This window comes from Nerophis ophidion, linkage group LG11, assembly GCF_033978795.1.
Source record: "Nerophis ophidion isolate RoL-2023_Sa linkage group LG11, RoL_Noph_v1.0, whole genome shotgun sequence".
Lineage (NCBI taxonomy): Eukaryota > Metazoa > Chordata > Actinopteri > Syngnathiformes > Syngnathidae > Nerophis > Nerophis ophidion.
This window is the reverse complement of record NC_084621.1, coordinates 62,677,062-62,700,479: the sequence shown is the minus strand read 5'-3', so window position 1 is coordinate 62,700,479 and position 23,418 is coordinate 62,677,062. Positions and strand designations below refer to the sequence as shown.

General features: G+C 37.2%; 1 protein-coding gene across 1 annotated transcript in view; it reads right to left on the bottom strand.

Annotated features, from left to right (window-relative positions):
• usp45 (ubiquitin specific peptidase 45) overlaps positions 1-23,418 on the bottom strand; it is a 53,550-nt gene that overhangs the window by 19,939 nt on the left and 10,193 nt on the right. Inside the window, exons 6-8 of the mRNA XM_061916433.1 lie at positions 14,287-14,438; positions 10,674-10,769; positions 7,764-7,894 (exon numbers count right to left, since the gene is read on the bottom strand). Of these exons, the coding sequence (XP_061772417.1) occupies positions 7,764-7,894; positions 10,674-10,769; positions 14,287-14,438 (379 nt within the window). The remainder of the gene's footprint in view (positions 1-7,763; positions 7,895-10,673; positions 10,770-14,286; positions 14,439-23,418) is intronic.

Here is a 23,418-nt window from a genome sequence, read left to right as displayed (position 1 = left end):
AATTGCGGACTATTAATCAGAACAGGTTATAAAAGAATATATAAGTTATTTAAATTTGCCATGAAATATTTATTCAGGGAGAAATGTAAAATATTACATTACAAACTCGGATGTGACGCATAGCGCTATTGTGAAGCCAGAAGTGTGGGATTATTATTAGAAGTGTCTTGACAAGTTTTGACGAAAGTCTCAGATAAAAGTGACTCTAAACTTACTCTCTACCTTCTTTTTTTCTACTGAGCTTGTATTTCATTTTACCAAAGCATTTTGAGTAACAATCTACATTCTATGTTATATACAGTATGCATGTATATATTTATATACAGTATGTGTATATACTGTACATATACACATACTGTAGATATACAGTATATTTACTTTTTAATCCCAGTTGCGTTGATCTGTTAATTTATATATTATTATTATTAATAATATTATTATTATTATATATGTTATTAATGCACTCAACACGACGGGTTGAGTTTATACCAAAATGGATACACGGATGATACAGCAGAGGATTGGGAGAATGTCATGTGGTCAGATGAAACCAAAATAGAACTTTTTGGTATAAACTCAACTCGTCGTGTTTGGAGGAAGAAAAATACTGAGTTGCATCCCGAGAACACCACACCTACTGTGTAGCATGGGGGTGGAAACATCATGCTTCGGGGCTGTTTTTCTGCTAAGGGGATAGGACGATTGATCCGTGTTAAGGAAAGAATGAATGGGGCCATGTATCGTGAGATTTTGAGCCAAAGCATCCTTCCATCAGTGAGAGCTTTGAATGGTTGACCAAATACTTATTTTCCACCATAATTTGCAAATAAATTCTTTAAAATTCCTACAATGTGAATTCCTGGATTTTTTTTTCACATTCTGTCTATCACAGTTGAAGTGTACCTATGATGAAAATTACAGACCTCTGTCATCATTTTAAGTGGGAGAACTTGCACAATCGGTGGCTGACTAAATACTTTTTTGCCCCACTGTATAGACAAACAACCATTCACAGGCACATTCATACCGATGTACAATTTAGAGTCTTCAATTAACTTAACATGCATATTTTTGGAATGTGGGAGGAAGCCAGAGTACCTAGGGAAAAAAAAACCTACGCACACACGGGCACAACATGGAAATTCCACACAGAGAGATCCCAACAAAAATGTCAACCCAAAACTCCTGACTGTGCGACCTACTGTATGTGCTTACCGCAAGGCTACAATGCAGCCTTAGCGCAAGGTTCTTAAATATTAAATTCTGTTTTGACCCAAGATCTTAAATGCGCTTTCAACTTTGGCCACGTGTGATTGAGTCTAAAACCAAAACAAAAAAAAATTAACAGATCAAGGCAACTGGGATTAAAAAGTAAATATTTTACTGTAATATTTTCAGAAGTTATGTGCATTTTACAAAATAATCTAATATACTAAGAGGAGTCAAATAGTTTTGAGTACAAATCTAGGAAAACATTTTAAAGACAATGAATTGGCTAGTAGTAGCAGGTATACAAATGTTTTATCTTGTGAGCTGCAGGATTATTTTTTTTTAGTTGGAACACTTTCCAAGCAAAGCATTACCACCAATGTGTTGAGAGGAGAGGCTCTCCTTGGTACCGTCCCCTGGCTGTCAACAATGAACAGATGTGTGGGCAGATGTTAAGGCCAGATGGGCAGCAAAGGATAGAGTCACTTCAACCTGTTGGGCTTGGGCTGCCACATTACCAAAGGACAGGTTTGTCTTACGGCATTACAAAAACTAGGATGCAAGACATCCCGTCGTGGAGAACAAAAATGAAATAATTTAATAATTGCTTTTTAGGCAGAAAGTTGGGACAAATAGACAATAACTTTTTTTGGACATGTACACAGTGGGTAAAAGAATAGATATCCATGCCCGGAAGAAAGATGGCCAACAACCGGTCCTTAATGCAGGTCACAGACGGGACGGAGGGCGGGGGGGTCTAGTGCTACCTTACTGTAAATCAACCTCCCCCCATCCTTAAATACTGACACGATATGCGTGCATTGGAAAGGCAAAGGTGGGCGGGTGGAGGGGTAAGAATGGTGGAGGGCACATATGTCATTTGTTCGCAAGACCGAAAAATTAACAGCATGCAAAGGAATGTCCACCTTTTTCTTTCAGCAACATGTCTGTTAACCTCCTCGAGGAGACCAGAGAGACTGAAAACTACAAGTCACAGGGACGTAGAAAGATGACACATAAAAATAAACGTGTAAAAATTGGAAAGCTTGCTAAGAGTTACTGGGAAAGAAGAGGTCTGTAAGCTCATCCCAGTGGAGGGAAGCAGAAGGACCCTGTAGCGGTGCTCTCAATCTGGCCAATGCAAACAGCTGCGGTGCTAACACAATTAATAGCCGGATGAGTTAGTACCAGACACAAGGCCACACAAGCTCATCCCCCAAACACACACGTATAAGCACAATGCACTTGGAAAGAAATAAAAAAATAACTGACTACTCCACTTACTCACATGAAGACAAACACTTTTATAGAATAATCACCCAACTGTGCCAAAAAAAAAAAAAAAAAAAAAAAAATTATATATATATATATATATATATATATATATATATATCTTTTGCTATGATTACTGCTTGGCACATTCTTGGCATTCTCTCGATGAGCTTCAAGAGGTAGTCACCTGAAATGGTTTTCCCTTCACAGGTCTCCCGTCCAAAGGCAAAACCTAGTAACTCACTTCTAGCTGATTTTGAGAAAACAAAGGAAAACCAATCTATCTTGATGCTGTCTTACAAAGATCTACAAAGTCATCAAACGTATAGATGTTTTCTTGAGCTTTCATTTCCTTGCCGATTGAGCCATGGATTGAATCTGCTCTCATGAACGTGTGCCCTGGCTTTCTCCAGATATTTTTTCACAATCTCGGGTGGGCCCCATTCTGCGTTTGCACATTGGGCAAGAGCCGTATACAGCGTCCAGTTTTTATTTTGACATCCACAGTTATCTGCCCAAAAGAGTATGCAAGGGGAAGAATCAAGAACAGTACATTTAATGAAGGTGCTTGCAACGTCCTGGGCCAATCTTCCAAATATCCCCTCGTGCCATAATATCACATAATCAGGTTGACCGTCGGCCCCCATTCATGCAAATGTCTCATTAAAGACAATATGGCGACTGACAAAGAAGCTCCGATTAGTCCCCTGAGATACTAGGTTTTTCTGTTGTATCTGCGCGGTTCTGTGGTAGTTGCTAGGTCCAGCCATGCGTGTAACAGCTTACTTACAGAACAAATTACAATATTGCATAGACTAATGTAAAGCATATCACCTAGGAACTCCAAAATTATTATCAGCTCAGTTTTGACCAAAATTGAGTAACTGGGTTTTGCCTTATCAGGGTTGATTAGTGGAATTTCTAGCTTCATCAATGGGGTTGGGACCATCAGTTGTGTAGTGAATGAGCTGTGTCCTAAGTTTTGGCCTGTACCCTATGTATATATAGAATATATAAGATATGTTTTGTTTTTTTAAATGTTAACAGTGTTTAATAAAAATCCAAGGACGTTTAACGCATATAGATTATTTTCTTTCTTGAAGACAATAATATAAGTTTGCGTAATACCTTATTCTGATGACTTGCATCGATTGCAGTCATACAGGATTCACAGTAGTTGGTGATAAGTTCCACAATTCATAAATTTACATCGTGGAGGGGAAAAAAGTTCTCCTCTCTTTCCAATACCAAATTAACGTGGTTGGTTTTGAGCTTCTTATTTGTCCAGCTTCCATACTAGTTGTATTGAACTTTACAAAAATTCTTTAGAGTTATCTCCGTAGATCGCGAGCTGGTTTGCACAACTTTTCTGAGACCCTTATTTTGTTAGCACAGGCAGAATGTAACAGCACTTTTATTGTGAAGACAAGAATTGTGCAGTCGGTCTGTCCACCAATGACTGCCGGTATGTAAAGAGTTTGTTAAAATAAAAAATGCTTCTCGCATTCCTGCTGGTTGTTTTTTTCTTCATTCTGAGCTTACAGCAACCAGCGTCATATTACACCCTCTTATAAATATTTGAACAGGTCCTGTGTAATAACATTTAGTTGGAACTACTTTCAATAATTGTTCGGAAGCCCTCTTAAAATGGTTTTGGGTGGATGGTGAAGTGTAGCACCTTGCAAAAAGAAGGGAAATGTTTGAAGTTTACAAATATTTCTATTAAGATGCAATCCGTTCATTTGTATTTGCAGGTCTTCCTGTTTTACACCTAGAAACCCTTCTGTATTCCAATGAATTTGTACTCCAAATTTAATAGACAACAATGTTAGCCTCTGGGCATGTCTTAGAAAAGCACACAAGCACAATGTTTGTACCCTTTTTTTTTTTTTCAAAAGAAACAGTAAATATTGCCTTCTTTAAAAAAAAAAAAATCTTCCTCTTGTGCAGACAAACACAAGAGGCTCGACTCATTGTGTTTGTACCGAACGTGTGTGTACGTGGGACAGCAATAGATGAAGTTCATTGTTATTCTTGGCTGTTTCCAACTGAAATGCAAGGCTTCTCGTGGAGGATGGTGAATAATATTTGAAAGATGTGGGTATGTTGACATTTCCGCAAAGTAAATATAAAAAAGAAGCCAGCTCTCAATTCTTTTCTCCCAATACAACAAAGCGTAAAGTGGGTCATCTCTGTCCGAGAAAGCAGGTAACCTTTTTGTCAAGGCTGTTTATTAAACATGTCACTTCCACTGCAACTATAATTACAAGTATTAATATTTTCAACAAGAATTTAGTATGATTCAATGAAAAGAATAAAAGTACCTTTTCGAGGTACATTGAATGAGGACAAATATTTGAATTTTATAACGTTGACAACGTTCACAATATACAGTACTACTTCAACTTATGAGCTCAATTGATTCAATGAACAAGACCCATTGAACTTCATTTAAGTTAATTGGTTCTTGGCCACCCCGTTACATACCACAATTGTAACATGTAACAGGCTTTTTAAAAATAAAAACTAACTTTTAGATAAGACACTGTTTGAAAAAGAATACACTACAATGTACGACTGACAAATACAGTTGTTTTATGAGGTACTGTAATGTAATAATAACAGAGTTTCCCCTACGTCTAATTGATCTTAGCGGTCAGCCACGGCAAAATAAAACCTGCCACACCTAAAAAATTAGGAGCTATTTGAACGTGAAAACAAATTTAAGTAAAATAATGTTTGCAAATTGCATGGATATATATAGCCTATTATTTGCGCACTATTGACTAGTGATGCACCAAAAATGTGCTGCAGAAAAAAAAGACTTTGATCTTTGAAACAGCAATGCCAAAACCGGATGTTGCGATGACATAAGCAATACGCACGCGTTTATTTGCCGCGTTGTTGACGTACTTTAATATATTTGAGATACTGTATACCCCACAAACAGCGATCGACGAAATGTGCAATCTGCGAATATTAAAAGGAGGGTGGCACTCCTTAAAGGAGAGAAAGTTCAGTTGGAGCAGCAGCGTGAAGCAAGTGCGACATCATTGAGATTTGCTGTAGCTCTCACTGTTCCTCGAGGACATTAAGCGACATAAGTAAAGAGACAAAGTTATGTCGATCTCAAACTATAAACTAATACTATTTAGTAAGACAAGGTGTTTTGGGCAGATTTTATTGAGTTCACTGTGGCGTTTGCTATGCCAACAAGCTGCTGGAAGGCTCATATTTTAACTTAAATTTCGCTCGAAACTTAAAGTATAACAATTAGCTGAGAGATTGTATCTCAAAAGAGTCGTAAGTTGGGGTACTTGTAAGGTGAGGAACCGCTGCACATAGATGATTTATTAATAAAGAATATAACCAAAGGTGGTATATCTCAACAAAAAAAAAGGAACACTTGTTCTTTCAACCTCTAATTTGACAGAATGTTACAAGCTTTTACTGTATGTCCAACAAATTGGAAATATAATATGATGTATATACTCTTTTTGTTATTGAATATGTGTGGTTATAATATCAAAATCTAAAGAGCAATTTGATCAATTAAGAACGCTTATGAATGGGCCAAGGTGTTTGTCTTACTTGACGTTTCTTAAAAGTTACCATGACATGGTGTTAGTTAAATAAAAAGTGACAAGTGGAAAAAGCCAAATCTATAAAGTGTTGTAGAGATGAAGAATACGGTGTTTGACGGTTTAAAGAGTGTATTCTACTTACTGGTAGGGCTTGGCCGATAAAACTATCAAAATCGATATCAATAACAAATGGAGGACCGTAATCCTTTCCACCCTCGTCCGTTCCCTATTCAGATGTACGGAAACAACAGCTATAAACTAAAGTGGAGGACTGTATGAATAAATAACAAAATATAACAAATGTGATACTTTAAATAATTATTAACTGCATAAAATAAATTCATTTTCGTACTTAAATAAGAATAACAGACCAAAATTAAATGTTGTACAGACCACTTAACTTCCTGGCACTAAACCTGAAAAGAATTGTTCTTCTAATTTTTTCTAACACTATTTTGTTAAATTTTATCAAGCATTTCTTACATAGTCCTAATTTTTGCACTTTAATTTAAATAGATTATTGTTAAGATTTCTAATGTGATTTTAGAATTTTGTTTAGAGTAATTGAGTGGTTTCCATGGTTGTGTTGATCTTTCCTATCTTTTCTGCCTTGAAATCTGAGGAGTAGGGTTGCATTTAAAACAAAAATTTTAAAATTTGTATACTTTTCTCCTCGTCCATATTTTCCATAGGTCATAAAAAATGACTGCCAATATAAAAATGTATATTGTGATACAGTTTTCAGCCATATCGCTAAGCCTGACTTACTATTTCATAAAACTAAAGTTTAGCATTATTCTGATCACAGATTATGCCGGTAATGAGGTAATCAGTTGGCTGAAGCACACATATGCGCACACTTAAATAAGAGCATTAACACAAAGCTGGGTTCTATGGGGTACAAGTGGAAAAGAAGCACAATGTGGTCACAATATAAAATCCACAAATAGTACACTACAAGTTTATATACGTTTATCATAAGACTAACAGGCACCAAGTACTTAACATGATATATCTCATTTTAAATGCATGCACGTGGAATAGATTAGCTCAACGAAATATCAGTTCCATGTGATTGCATACAGGTGGTTGCAGTGCTTGCTGTCTGAGTGCACATTGACTGCCTGAGTGCTGTTGGCTGAAGCGGTACCAGGTGAGATTGAAGCACAAACACACACATACGCACACACTTTCAAACAAAAACAGACACACAGGCCTGCTCGAAAGCTAGGTACCAGAATAAATGTCAAAGCCACACCAGAGATGTATCTAGTCATCCAGTATCAAATGTCCTGGTCACCCACCTGCACAACAGTGCAAGACCAACCCTAAACTCTATGCACGCACAAAATGAGCACAGCAGAGTACAGGTTGGATACACAAACAAGAATTTAGCTAAGGAACATGCTCATGTGAAGGTAAGTAAATTAAGGACGTTATAACATGGCAGAAATTGTGGGCAGTCTGTCAAATCCACTCCATTAGATAATGGGGGACTTTTAACAGCTGAGTTGTATACTCTTTAGGAGAGCAAAGGCACTCCACATTTAAGGGTGGCTACCATTGGATCCCACATAACAAGAAACATGCTGTAATGTACCATGGTTGAAATACAGAGAGCTATAATCTGAGAATAACTTGAAGTGACAACAGACTTACTATAAAATAGAATGATCATTGATAATGTTAGTGTCTTACTTCTGGCAGAGCTGATTAAAGAGGCTCTTGGGACTGACCGGACCTTTTCCTGGTTCTTTCATGCATTGTAGGAAGAGAAACATGGCTGCAGTCAGAGGCTCAGGACTGGGAAGGGTTACTAATAACGGACCCTGCAATTAATGAAGACAACATAAATAATTGTTGACAGACATTTTGTTTATAAAGGCAGTACCAAATGGTTATATTTATTATTTAACATCAACTTTAGAAAATTAAATTAATCTGTATAGTTGTATAATGGTTATATGGTATGACATGCAACACATTGGGAACATTTTACATTTGTAATATTGCAACGTATGCATGTGCAATAAATACATTTTATCCATAGACTTGAGTTTTTTGTAACATATCTTTTTAAAGGAGCATTCGTAGCTTCCGTCCTGCCCTTCACTTCAACTCCTTAGTAAAGATTCACATAAATACATACCAACAACACGGCTACTGCTAATGCATATAGCAATCACTGAAGCTGTTGCTCTGCACATTGTTAATCATTTGCTACCCTTACATACAGTGGAAAAGACTTTTTTTCCCACTCACTAAAACTATAGACCCCACTCGATGTCAGAGTTTATTATTCATTTGCATATAACGTGCAAAGGTATAATTTTCATTACAGAAATATTTTATTCAAGACAGAAGTTTTGCATCCCAGAACACAGCTCTTTATTTTGTTTTTTTGGAAATTATTTTATACAAAGTTTAATTCAAATATGTTGGAAAAATAACATTTGAGTAAAATGTCAGAGTGAAACTAAAATTGAGTGAGACTGTATGTTGATAGCATGTATCTTGTGACATTGCTTGTCTCCTATCAAATTAGTTGTTTTTGATCAAATAAAAAAAAAGTTGTTTTCAATTATCTCTGTCATTTGTATTTATGTATTAATTTAAAAGGTAAGGAAAAAAATCTGAAAAAATGGTTAATTGAAAAAAAATTTTTTAGACCTTTTTGCCCGGGCCTAGAATTAAAAGGGAATCACATTTTTTTTTTAAATGTCGCCCATTTTTCACTATCATTATGAAAGACATGACAATGGACGTATGTTTTTAATGCATTCTAACTCATAAATGTAAATAAAAGTCTGCTTACAGTGAAGCCAATTTGAGGTCCTCCATTCCGCCCATAAAACCCAAATAAAAACCAATCAAAAAAGCACAAACAATACTCCCATTTACATTTCATTAATTGATTATTAACCAAGTATTACTGATAATGAGGACAGCACGGTGAAACAGTAGTTAGTGCTCACGCCTCACAATAAGACGGTTTGATTCCCGGGCTTGGAGTCTTTCGTTCTACCTGTGACTGTCTGTTCCCTCCGGGTACTCCGGCTTCCTCTCACCTTCAAAGACATGCATCTGAGTGTAGGTTGATTGGCAACACTAAATTGGCCCTAGTGTGTGAATGGGAGTGCGAATAGTTGTCTATTTTTGTTAGCCCTGCGATGAGGTGGCGATTTGTCCACGGTGTAACCTGCATTACACCGTAAAAGCGGACATTGTGAACAATTTTTGTGCCACATATGCTTAAAATGAGCAAAATACGTAAACATTAAATATTATTATAAGTATGCCTGTTGGAACATTACATATATACTTACAACATGCATATAAAATCCTAATTAAGGTGTTTGGACATTTTTAAAGGCTTTATAGGCGGAATAGAGCGATTCCCATGGGCTCCATTGTCAGCAAACCTTTGATCGCATGTATTTAATATTTAGAATGCATTAAAAAAAAATACATCCGTCATCATATATTTCATAATGGTTGTGAACAATAGGCAACATTAAAAAAAAAAAAGGAAGTTCCCCTTAGAATTAAGTTTATAAAGTAGATTAGTCATGACTATTTATTGGAATTTACCACTTTCTACTCTCTACGCATCTACCTTTAGTTGTTATTACTCCCTGTCAGAAGGACAACTGTAACAATTTTAAACAATCTCAAAGATCATAGGTTAAATCGGCAAATACCGTATTTTTCGGACTATAAGTCGCAGTTTTTTTCATAGTTTGCGACTTATACTCAGGAGTGACATATGTCTGAAATATTTAACACATTACCGTAAAATATCAAATAATATTATTTAGCTCATTCACGTAAGAGACTAGATGTATAAGATTTCATCGGATTTAGCGATTAGGAGTGACAGATTGTTTGGCAAACGTATACGTAAACGCATGTTCTATATGTTGTAGTTATTTGAATGACTCTTACCATAATATGTTACGTTAACATACCAGGCACCTTCTCAGTTGGTTATTTATGCGTCATATAACATACACGTATTCAGCCTGTTGTTCACTATTCTTTTTTTATTTTAAATTGCCTTTCAAATGTCTATTCTTGGTGTTAGGTTTTATCAAATAAATTTCCCCCAAAAATGCGACTTATACTCCAGTGCGACTTATATATGTTTTTTTCCTTCTTTATGATGCATTTTCGGCAGGTCCGGCTTATACTCCGGAGCGACTTATACCCCGAAAAATTTGGTGCATACTTTCACCTTTTCAACCACAACGTTGAAAGATGAAGAATCATATATTAATGAATCACACAATTTCATCGGCACGTCCTGCAGTTTAGATACAGTATAATGCAGAATTTGAGTAAACCCTTGACCAACTGAAAACGTTTATGCATTTGTAGGTTTTTTCGGGAGTGGGGACTTCTATTCCATGAAGGACTACCCTCAAGACTAAAATTCAATAAACTTTTAGTTTATCAACTTTTCTTTTATTAGAATGTGCAATGAACAAATATTTCATGATAAATATTACAAATCAGACCAAATGTTTTAACAACAGTAACCATTTGACCAAAATCTGCTACTTTAAAATATATTGCAGAGGTCAAGAAGATTGAGAAATGCAGTCATACCAGATGGCCATCAACGAGAGGACAGATCCTCAATTTGTACCCTTTGTCCTTCACTTCCTGGATGAGGTCAATGAGCATGTGTGTTTGAGACAGGTTCTGCAAGAGATATTTTATGTCAATATAAAAAAACATTTCTTATGATTTAGAAAATCTCATTGCTGTATCAAATGAGTTCTAAAAATGCCATGTATAAAGTATCTATTGTATTGCATATTATGAACGAGTAGTTTCCACTCCTAGCTTCATTTAATTCAATGCGATCATTTTTTTAAAAGTTTCTCTAACTTAAGTAGGGTGGTGGTGCGTTCATTCTATGAAAACAGGTTTTAAATCAGTATTTAAATGAAGGACATGTCGGTGAGGAAATATCCCATCATAAGAGAGGAGTATCTGTTCCTTTTCTTGCAGGAGATTTGTTTTGTCACATCCTGGCAATGACAGTTGCTATGGAAAACACACACAATGGAGCTGGCATTGTGAATGCAGACACAGCTCATCCTCTAACAATCACCTGTTTTCACCCAAAAGATTGCAATTTTCAAGGAGAGAAAATAAAGGGAGGGAGCAAGAGAGAAAGAGACAGAAAAAATAGAAAATAAAGCGCGCCCACTCGAATTTCAACAAACGAGGAAGGTCCTAGGGGTGATTAACAAAATGGCGGAAAAAAACAGGTTTATTGTTAAAGAGGCGTGCCGGTTTGCAGTGACCATGACACAACCGGAGAGCGACAAGGAGGCTGTATGGTTGAACTGTATGGTGATCATGCTCTGCACCAACTGAAAGCCACTCGTGTCTGGGCAGGTAAACATGTTAGCATTGCATTTGTCACTGAATTGACCACATTTCAAAACCACCTAGCCTGTTTGCATACAGCCATTGTCAGGAGTGTTTACAAAAGTTGTGACAACATAAGAGGCCACAAGGTAATTACGACAAAAGATATACAAAAAAACCAGCAGTTTTTCAATTTTAATGCCATATACTATCTATCATCTGTCCACTTTGTAGACACAAAAATAACAAAGGGATTAGTGAAAAAATATATATACACCAAGAGAGTTATGATAACAAATTGTCTAGGTTTAAAGGTGGTCTTCGGTTTACGACGATCTGTGTTAGGAAATTTTGGGGTTTTGAACGGTGTGAAAGGATCTTCCGCTACATTAATGGACAGTGACAACTAAGCAGCCTCATTATTAAGACTTCCTCCTTTCAATAAGCCTGCTTATGCATTACTTGCAAAGGACCATCAAATGTTCAGTTTTTCTCTTAAAAAGTTACGGGCTGAATCTAATGAATCTTTAAGAAAATGTCATAAACGGATTAAGGGGCCATCCATTTTACTTATGTTTAAGTTACGAAGCTCAACTTCTCTATGTGTGTATGGTTGCAGCACTGCCTTCACACACAGAGACATAAAGAGTGGATGACTGACAAGAGGGTTCCCTCAGAAAATGTTGTTTTGCCAGTGTTTTGTCTGCCTGTCTGTTAGTAACATTTCTCAAATAAACTTTCCAAAAATGTCAGAAATGGAAACAAAAACAGAAAAGGAAAAAGTTTCGTCAGTTCCTGTCAATGGGAGAAGATGCAAAGAAAAAGGCTCTATTTTTGCTACTGGGGTTTTTGATAAATGTGAAGTCTTTTGGCCAATGATTTGTAATCACAGCCACAGGAGAGTTACCTGGCATCTTCAAACTGATTTGGTTAGCGAGTTTATACGAGAGGCACTGACGTCAACGAGCTGCTGCGACGTCAAAGTCTAAAAGAAAATATCAAACCCTGAAACTTCTGTGTCATCCGAATAAAATGATTCTCTGGACACAGGACACAAGGGGAAGCAAGATTTGATGTAGGCCAAAGGACATGATGGGAAGCAAGACTTGATGCTAAAAAAAATAGTCAATGACATAGAAAGAGTCAAATTAAAACACAAAGCAGACCTGGAAAGAGTAATAAAAGAAAATCCTAAAAAGCAACAACAGAATACAAAGAAGATATGAGAAGTCTGCAGGAAAATATAAAAAAAGGTCAGAATGACAACATAAGAAAGGACTTTCTAGAAATGCGTCATTAAATGAGGATTCTTCAAGAAGAAGTTATTGCAGTGAAACGAGACAACATGCTGAGGAATATCATAGATGAAATGGATCAGGATAACAACGATAACATTGTGACAGGGCACTGAATTAAACCAAGATCCTATGCGAAAGCTGTGAATATTTGGAGGCGAACCAGATGATGTGGATGTTGCCTCAGCAGAACAGCAAGTGGCCAACTTTCTGCAAAAAGTCTTTATATAAATGACATTTGTAAAGTTACAAAATACTTCAAATTAGTATTATTTGCGGACGATACAACAGCGTTTCATTCAGGAGAGAACACACAGAAGCTAATACAAATAATAACAGTATAAATTAACAGATTAAAATGGTGGTTTCACAAAGAGATTATCCTTCGAACTTAGTAAAACTAAAATAATGCTATTCTTTCACAGTAGAAGCGAAAGTCAAACACAAATACAAATAGACGGAATTATTTAATGAATCGAAAATACTGAAATTCCATGACACAGTGAGTTTGCAAACAGCTATATTGTGCATAAAGCAAACTATAACCTTCTACCTAAGAACATACAATTCTTCTCAACAAAAGAGAAGAAATATAACCTTAAACAACGTTTTTATTTAAAGCATTTGTATACGTGTACAACACTTAAGACCTTTAGTATATCAGTATGTGGAATTAAATTATTGAATGGATTAGGCAAAGAAATCAAACAATGTAATAATTTGATCCAATTCAAGAAACTCTTCAAACTTAAAGTGTTCACAAATTACAAAGAAAAATGACCATGATAAACATTCTGAATTTTTGATTATCTTATATATCTCACCATATGAAATACAACTTACTTCCCTAGTTGTTATTTCATTTATTTTTTAATGTTTTTACTTGTGGAGTATACTGTGAATAAATTGAGAACAGTAAGTGAACAAAAGTGTTAGCAACTGCTATGTAAAGAAAGAGGGCGAGGATTAAATGAACTCTGCATCTTCCTACTCCTTTTCGGACATGTTGAAAGGAGAAACTGGAGATTGTGATGTATCATGTTGTATGCATAAATGTTCAAAATAAACTCAAACAAGTGATGACATATTGGGGTGATCCAGACCACCAAAAGGGTAAAGTGTTGCCATACAATGGAAGAGTGTCTCTAAGTTCTGTCTTCTTAGCAATGATTATAATGTTCATCAACGATGGCAAATTGGAAGCGCCAAATCCGCATTTGTTACTGAGAAAATGTCATTAGTTGCCACAAATAAATAAATATATGGGAAACACTGACATGTCTATGGAGACAGTTGTCACAGGAAAACAGATTGTATGGTAGTTTGCATGAAGAGGACAGGATACAGAGATTAATTATTTCCTTTTTAACATTATCATAATTAATCATTCCGAATACAATTCAAAATTTAATAAATGAGCAGCCCTGGTTGAACATAGATTAATATATAATTGGTCAAATCTAAGATTCTGTAGTAGTTAATTTCAATACTTTGATGAAATTAAAAACAATTTAAGCAACTAAACCACTTATAAATGTACAAACCTGCATAACAGCATTGAAGAAGCATGTGTTACCAAGGTTACTGATGCCTTTAACAGGAACCAATGCACTGCTGATGGCTGAACTCTTTCCTCTTGGAGGGTCACTACAGTTTGAGGCTTCCTCTCTTGGTTTGAGGATCTTGAGGGTTGATGCTAAAACACAAAGCATATAAAAATATATGACTCAAGAGCCTGGTGGTTACATGGCTTTAAATCAGTTGCTTTAAACGTGTTGAACTGGGTTGCTGTCAGACATTTTCTCTACAGTTGCAGTCAGAGGTTTACATACACTTATGGGCTTGAATGTAATTTTGTCTTAAATGTGTTTTTCTAGGTTGGAACTATTATGCAACATATCTTTATTTATTTTTGGAAACAAAAATTGGGTGTACAAGTTGGATTTATTTAGCCAGAGAAGGTAAAAATATTATTTGATCTCCAAATCCGAATTTTCATGATCATTTTCGAATATACATAAATAAAAGGTTATAAATCTAAATAATTTGTATTTGATTGAGTGATATAAATATTTGATCTCCTGCCAACCAACAACCGTTCTGACTGGTTAAGTGACTATGAAGCACACAAATTAATGAAGTGAATTATATTTATATAACGCTTTTCTCTCGTAACTCAAAGCGCTTTTCATAGTGAAACCCAATATCTAAGTTACGTTTAAACCAGTGTGGGTGGCACTGGGAGCAGGTGGGTAAAGTGTCTTGCCCAAGGACACAACGGCAGCGGCTAGGATGGCGGAAGCGGGAAACGAAACTGGAACCCTCAAGTTGCTGGCACGGCCGCTCTACCAACCGAGCTATACCGCTAGTCTTGTCCCTTCACTAAAAACTTGGTGAGCAAAACAAAATTAAAAACACTCACAAAAAAAAACAATCATTTGAAATTAAACAAACGTCAATTGTCCTTGCTCTGTGGAGTTACGATGATTCTGACAAAGATGGACACCCCAAATTACATTAAGCTTGTTAATTATCAAATGGCATCTTAAATTTTGAATTTGCACCAGAAAGGCTCTAAATTGTGCTCAAGCCAACATAAGCAATTTTAAATTGATAATGGAAATACAGTACAAACACTGTGAGGCCTAATAATTTATATTTGACGTTTCTTCATTTTAAGACTGAACAAAAATTGGACTGAGCCGTGTCAAAAAAAAAACATGCTGGGAGCACAGTACGAGATTGGCAGCTGGAAGGAAAGTTGGGTCATGTAGGAAATCAGATGACAGATGTAGAAGTTACCGCTGGGTAATGAGGGGTGGGGGGTTTCGGTATTGAAAGACTGTTCTCCAGAGACAGCTGTTACTCTTGATTACCCAATAAAAACTACCCTTTAAAACAGAAAGTCAGGCACTAATGGCAACAATTGAACAGTGATGTATACAAACAGACTATTGTAGACATAATAAGGAGGTTAATTGTTGACATTGTGCCAAAAACTTAAATTCCTATATTTTACGAGACATTTATGCAGTACATTTGTCAGAAATGTAACTTTAGTCATCACAAAAATAATTTATTTTGTAAATATTTTAGTATGTGTTACTAAAGGCCTCAAAAACAGGGCCACTCTCATATTGATTGTTATTCGATATTTAGACATTTTAGGCTACTTACCACGAAAAAATATTATCTATGGGAAAATCACATGTATTCAAAAAAAAAGTCTTAAAAATGCTTTCATTTTCTGTACTACTTGCTCTCATTAGGGCCACAACTGGAGCTTATCCTACCTGACTAGCAAGAAGTGGGAGTACGAGGCTGGTGACACATAACCTTTCACTGCCACATTAACACCTACAGTGGGGCAAAAAGTATTTCGCCAGCCACCGATTGTGCAAGTTCTCCCACTTAAAACTATGACAGAGGTCTGTAATTTTCATGATAGGTACACTTCAACTGTGAGACAGAATGTGAAAAAAAAATCCAGGAATTCACATCGTAGGAATTTTAAATAAATGATAAATGGGTTGTACTTGTATAGCGCTTTTCTACCTTCAAGGTACTCAAAGCGCTTTGACACTACTTCCACATTTACCCATTCACACACACATTCACACACTGATGGAGGGAGCTGCCATGCAAGGCGCCAACCAGCAACCATCAGGAGCAAGGGTGAAGTGTCTTGCTTAGGACACAACGGACGTGACGAGGTTGGTTCTAGGTGGGATTTGAACCAGTGACCCTCGGGTTACGCACGGCCACTCTCCCACTGCGCCACGCCGTCCCAAGAATTTATTTGTAAATTACGGTGGAAAATAAGTATTTGGTCAACCATTCAAAGCTTTCACTGATGGAAGGAGGTTTTGGCTCAAAGTCTCAAGATACATGGCCCCATTCATTCTTTCCTTAACACGGATCAATCGTCCTGTCCCCTTAGCAGAAAAACAGCCCCAAAGCATGATGTTTCCACCCCCATGCATCACAGTAGGTGTGGTGTTCTTGGGATGCAACTCAGTATTCCTTCTCCAAACACAACGAGTTGAGTTTATACCAAAATGGATACATGGATGATACAGCAGAGGATTGGGAGAATGTCATGTGGTCAGATGAGTTGCATCCCAAGAACACCAAACCTACTGTGAAGCATGGGGGTGGAAACATCATGCTTTGGGGCTGTTTTTCTGCTAAGGGGACAGGACGATTGATCCGTGTTAAGGAAAGAATGAATGGGGCCATGTATCGTGAGATTTTGAGCCAAAACCTCCTTCCATCAGTGAGAGCTTTGAATGGTTGACCAAATACTTGTTTTCTACCATAATTTACAAATAAATTCTTTGAAATTCCTACAATGTGAATTCCTGGATTTTTTTTCCCACATTCTGTCTCTCACAGTTGAAGTGTACCTATGATGAAAATTACAGACGTCTGTCATCATTTTAAGTGGGAGAACTTGCACAATCGGTGGCTGACTAAATACTTTTTTGCCCCACTGTATGGAAAATTTACTATATCAAAAAAACCTCACATGAATGCTTTTGGATTGTGGCAGGTGGCCATAGTACCTGGCAAAAACTTCCTGTTAAATTCAGTTCCATTCAAGGCCACGCCCATTTATTGTCCACTGAAATATTACAATTCAGCTATAATCTTGGCTTGGCGATTGACATTTTAGACTCAAACTTTATTTGAAATGTCAGCTTTGAAAAAGACAATTATTCAATTTATAATAAATTAATGCAACTGAAACAATGTTACTTGGAATTGCCGTATTTTTCGGAGTATAAGTTGCTCCGGAGTATAAGTCGCACCTGCCGAAAATACATAACAAAGAAGGGAAAAAACATAAAAGTCGCACTGGGGTATGAGTCGCATTTTTTGGGGAAATGTATTTGATAAAACCCAACACGAAGAACAGACATTTGAAAGGCAATTTAAAATAAATAAAGAATAGTGAACAACAGGCTGAATAAGTGTACATTATATGAGGCATAAATAACCAACTGAGAACGTACTTGGAGTGTTAACGTAACATATTATGGTAAGAGTCATTCAAATAACTATAACATATAGAACATGCTATACGTTTACCAAACAGTCCGTCACTCCTAATTGCTAAATCCGATGAAATCTTATACGTCTAGTCTCTTACGTGAATGAGCTAAAAAATATTATTCATTATTTTGCGGTAAAGTGTTAATAATTTCACACATAAGTCGCACACCTGGCCAAACTATGAAAAAACTGCGACTTATAGTCCGAAAAATACAGTAAGTGTAAAGTGTTAAAAACTGATGACATGTGAGGAGAGCCGTTGAAGGCCAATCCTGTAGTTCTGGGATTATAGAGGTTCAGCTTGAAAAGATTGCAGACTGTTGCAGCACTCCACTCAGTGGTGCTAAATACATCTGGCTCCCTGTGCTGGCAACATCTGGGGTTTACAGATCGCCTATGAAGCCATAAGGGAGCTCCCATATGTCAAGACACATTGTAGTGGTAGGGAAACTGATCTTAAAAAACAAAGTGCATTTCAATACTAGGACTGCCACTGAAAATGTGTGGACATGTCAAGTGCCTCTACCTGTTGTGGGGCAAGAGGAAAGGAGAACAAGTGGAGAGAGGAGGACAAAACTAACCTCATGCAACGTCAGTGGTAGAGTTGTAACAGGCACTAGCCAAAAGAGAGGAAAGGGACGAAAAAACTAAATTGGTAGAATGGGGATGCCTATGGACACACTACATCTGGGACCGTCACCGAAGGTAAACAATGTTCAGGGAGCCATCTGGTTGGGACTGGCAAGGGGGTGGGGGGGTCAGTGGAGTGCAGTTGTTGGGGGCAGTGGGTGGAGGGAAGGGTTGCAATGAGCACAAGCATATGGAAAAGCAGATTTTTCCTCTCCCTGCAGCAGTCAACGATGGCAAATGTCAGCATGCGCCATGTCCACGCTTGACTGTGCCGCACTAAGCATCACCACCTGGCCCTTCTTGCTCAGCCACCGAGTATGGGCAGCAGAAACAGTGTGGAGCCTTTCCCCAGGGTGGAGAAAAGCATCACGGTGCTCAGAGTCATCCACATGCATGCTTGTACACCAACACCTCCCGAGCTCCCTGCTCTTTTCACACGAGAGCTAACCAAACGTAGGACTGCTTATATTATTTTGTATAAAACTGTATGGTAAACAAAGACATACAAGGTTTAACCAAACACCCACCACCATCATTTTATGTGACTGCAAAAAGGCGATCAGCCGGTTTGGAGTGAGAATCAACAACAATGCAAAACAATTATTCTTTGCAATCTAGATAATTAAGTAGCTGTATAAGCTATATCGCAGTTATTGCAAGCCCTAGAGCCAGTGAAAAAATTTCATTCAGGGACTTGTTTATAAGACAGTTGTTTGGCCATCCGGGTTTTAGCGTCAATGTTTGCTTACAGTGTGGAAGACCAAAGTCAGCTCCTTTCATGCAGAGCAAGCAGTCATGAGGAAGGACGAGCAACACCAAATTTCTTATTAATTCACTAATTTGTTGTGACTGCTGGGCATAAAAAGCTTGCTTCCTTGCCATCTGAGGCCAGGCGAGCACGGTGACATTTTACTTACACACACATTAACATGCCAATATGTTAGGGGAAACTTGGTCAAATTAATTGTATGCAATTTGACTCTTACCAAATAATATCTTTACAGAAATGTTGCTTTCAATTAGAGGGAATGTATTTGAGATTTATTTTTCAGGCTAATTTTGGTGATGTATAGTAATCATACACATGCACACACACACTGGCCTACTTTCATGTGCAATGGTGGGAATTAAGGCGGGATCACCCTTGATTACGTCTATGAAGGCACCACCAGGGAATGGTTGTAAAGTATTTCACTGGCCACTGACTTGGCTGCATAAGTAAGTGTCAAGTGGCTTATGGACCAATTATTATTATTATCTTTTAGAAAGTGAATGCTAATGAAGACTGATTCAAAGTAAAGTAAAAATAAGACAGATTTGAAATTAAATTAATTAGTGTCGGGCCTGCAAAAAAATTCTTAAAAATGTTTTAACATGCACTGTAACAAATATTGAATTAAAAACTATATAATTGAATGTACAACAACTGCAGTAGTTTTATTAAATAACATAATAATGAATAGCATGTACCTTGGAAAGCGGTTTTCTACAGTACAATCACCCCTTGTAACAACACGCTTTGAAATGTGTGGCTTTCGTGGATTTCCTGTGTTTTTTTAAGCATGCATTAAATGGTAAATGGGTTATACTTGTATAGCGCTTTTCTACCTTCAAGGTACTCAAAGCGCTTTGACACTATTTCCACATTCACCCATACACACACACATTCACACACTGATGGTGGGAGCTGCCATGCAAGGCCCTAACCACGAACCATCAGGAGCAAGGGTGAAGTGTCTTGCTCAAGGACACAACAGGCGTGACGAGGTTGGTAGAAGGTGGGGGTTGAACCAGGAACCCCCAGGTTGCTGGCACGGCCACTCTCCCAACCGCGCTACGGTTTACATATGTTTGCCTGAATTAAAATGTATTTAACTTAAATCATATAAATGGCTAAAAGAATTAAAATGGTAACAGCAGTACTGGCCACAAGTTTGAGCTTAAACCAATCAGAGCGCACTTTTCAGTATCGTGACGACTTATTGGCTCAGCCTCAAGCAGTATTACTACCTTAGATAAAAAGAGTGTGACAGTAACTATGTGGGTGTTACTCCATGTCTAGATGTTAATAAAACAGGTTAACGGGTTTTTAACGTCCTAGCTATGAAAATGTCTCATTCATAATGAATAATTCCTACCTCACAAAAATGTATTTACCATAGTCAGGCCTGGAACCATTAAACAGCGATAAATGAGGGTTTACTGCATCTACTACTAGCTGCTTCTCCATCAAACACACAACAAGCAGTGTCGTTATATTTTCACTGGTACATGTCCACATTTAAAAAAAACAACAATCTTATCGCCCAATGCCGGTATTATAGTAGTCGTTATCGACTGTATCCTCTTACGCTTGTACTGCTTCCCCAAAACACACATCAGTCATGTTTTTGGATTATTTCTTTAAGTAAATGTATCATCTGCTTCTTCTCAGCACTGTCCTTCACACTTTCTTTTTTCAGACCCATGGTTCAAAAACATCAAAGTTTTGTCTAGCATTCCGTCTACTATTAAATAATATTAACAAGTGAGCCACTGCAATTTTAGGGGGATCTTAAGGGATTTCCTTAAGCATTCCCTAGCTGGTTTGTAACTAATGTTTTTGCTCGCGACTTAAAGCAAAAAATTGGCCAAAAGGCGTCCTGTATCTCAAAAAATTCAGAATGCTAGGAACTCGTAAGACAAGGTACCACTGTACTGGATATATAATTTATTTTTGCAAATCTACTCAACTCGAGGAGTGAGAATTTAGTGATTAAAAAATTTAACCAAATCAGTTATATTTACATAGTTTATTAAAACAACATGTTAGTAGACTAATTACTGAATACTATTACCACAGTAAAACAATAACAAATTAAAAGATTCTGATGATAGAAATGTTTGTATGTCCATTCAGAAGCCTTTGATATGCTTTACAAAGACTCCCCAGCTGCATTGTAAGACAGGGTCAAACTTCCTAAGGTCAACGCTCTTTTACCAAGAATCTGGTACATGAGCCAAAGACCTTGATGGTGAAAGAGCACAGTTAATTGACTTGCCGTCTTCCATGAATTGTTGTACCAAATTATCTTGGATTCTCAAAAAAATCCTTTTTAAAAGGTTATTTTGTTATTAAGTGGCATAGGAGAAAAACAACAACAGTGTTTTCTTAAAATTTGTCCTTCACACCGAAATGCAGTTTTACATGCTCCTCAGCCACAATACAGACACTCTAGTTTGCCCATTATTGAGTGCCTATTTATATAGCATTTTCCTCAACCAGTATAGAACAATTGTGTGGCAGGAAAGGTGACTGGTTAATTATTCAGTCAGAACAGTAGGTACAGGAAAATTGTGCCCAAGTTAATAGTTGACAGTTAAACAGTTAGTTAGAACAAATCCACCAAAGGCCTACCCCATGAAATAATATTATAATACTTCAACACAATATATGCCAAACAATAGCTTGTCCAAAAATGATTTTCTTAACTTACTGCAAAGCTAAATTATGTATATGCTTGAAGAACATTTTGAGACAAGTTTTCTTCATACAGGTGAAAATGTGCCCATTTGCCCCCAAAAAATTATTTGTAGAACTTGCTCATTTCTTGTTCTCTATCATGGCTTGTTTATTACAGAAAAATGTGTTGAGACAGAATGAAGCAAACTATACACACCTTTTATCAAATTATCTGCTATCCCTCACGTATGTTATGTACTTGTCAGCTACATGTATTTGCTGTTTTTTTCAGAGCTTGCACCTTCTCTGGGGAAAAAAAAACTACTTTGTATCCCGTTTGCTAGTGAAAATGTAAAATGACTGTGTAATGGGTGATATAGTTTCACAATAAAATACAGTGCTGCCTTGAAATTAATGTTATTTTCCACATTATCTGTGTGCAAGTCCAGAGAGAGTTGTGCAGTCCAGCTGTGAAGAGCTTCTATTAACAGCGGCTACCCACTAGTGCTGCACACAGGCCCAAAGGTGGCAAACTAGACTGAGGAACAAGAGACTGGGACAGATAAAAAGGAAAAACACAATAGGTATGGGAGAAGAGGCCTAACTCCACACAGCTGCTCTTGTTCTTCAGGGAACCCAGGCGGGAGCATCACTCAAGCGCCTAATTTCTCTAATTTGTGCAGTCATGTGACGTGCATGGCGAGTGTGGGAGACTTACAGCATTATTCCTGTAACTCTTTTTGAGAGACTGACAAAGGACCAGTCCCAATGAGCACGGTCGGCTGGCCTACGGACACCGGGAACTGGACACCGAGAGGCCGAAACTAGTGACGCTACGAAGGGAGGAGGAGCCACCACGCCAATCATCTCCCATACTTTTAAAGCCTTTTATCATATCTATATATACACAACTGCCTTCATGCTTCAGTTTAGATCAGGGGTGTCAAACGTACGGCCCCCGGGCTGGATTAGGCCCGCTAACTGGTTTTATCCGGCCCGTGGGATGAGTTTGCTAAGTATAAAAATGAGCCGAAATTTTTCAAAGAAAGAAACTGCTGTTTTAAATCTGTCCACTAGCTGTTGCAATTGCATTTTTTTCTATCTTTGTAGATTATGCTACATATATATATAAAAAATAAACCACATGTTAGTGGACCAGTCGAGGAAAATGAACAAACTACATAAATAACATCCTGTTATTTGATTTTAATATGTTTTTATCTTGATAGATTGAAAATGAACACAAATGACTTGACTGATGAACATTATCACATAATTAATTCAGAAAGCATAAATAACGACAATTAAAGATAGAATACCCTTAACTGCACCATGTAAGTGTGAAAAAAACAAAAAACAACATTAGGATTTGTATATTTTCAGAATGTGCTAGTTCTATTTTTAAACAAAGAAAACAATCTGAAGTTCTTTTTATTTTTAAGTTATCTTGCGGTGATTGTACCAGTCCGGCCCACTTTGGAGTAGAGTTTTCTCCATGTGGCCCCCGATCTAAAATGACACCCCTGGTTTAGAAGAAAGACCCAATGCA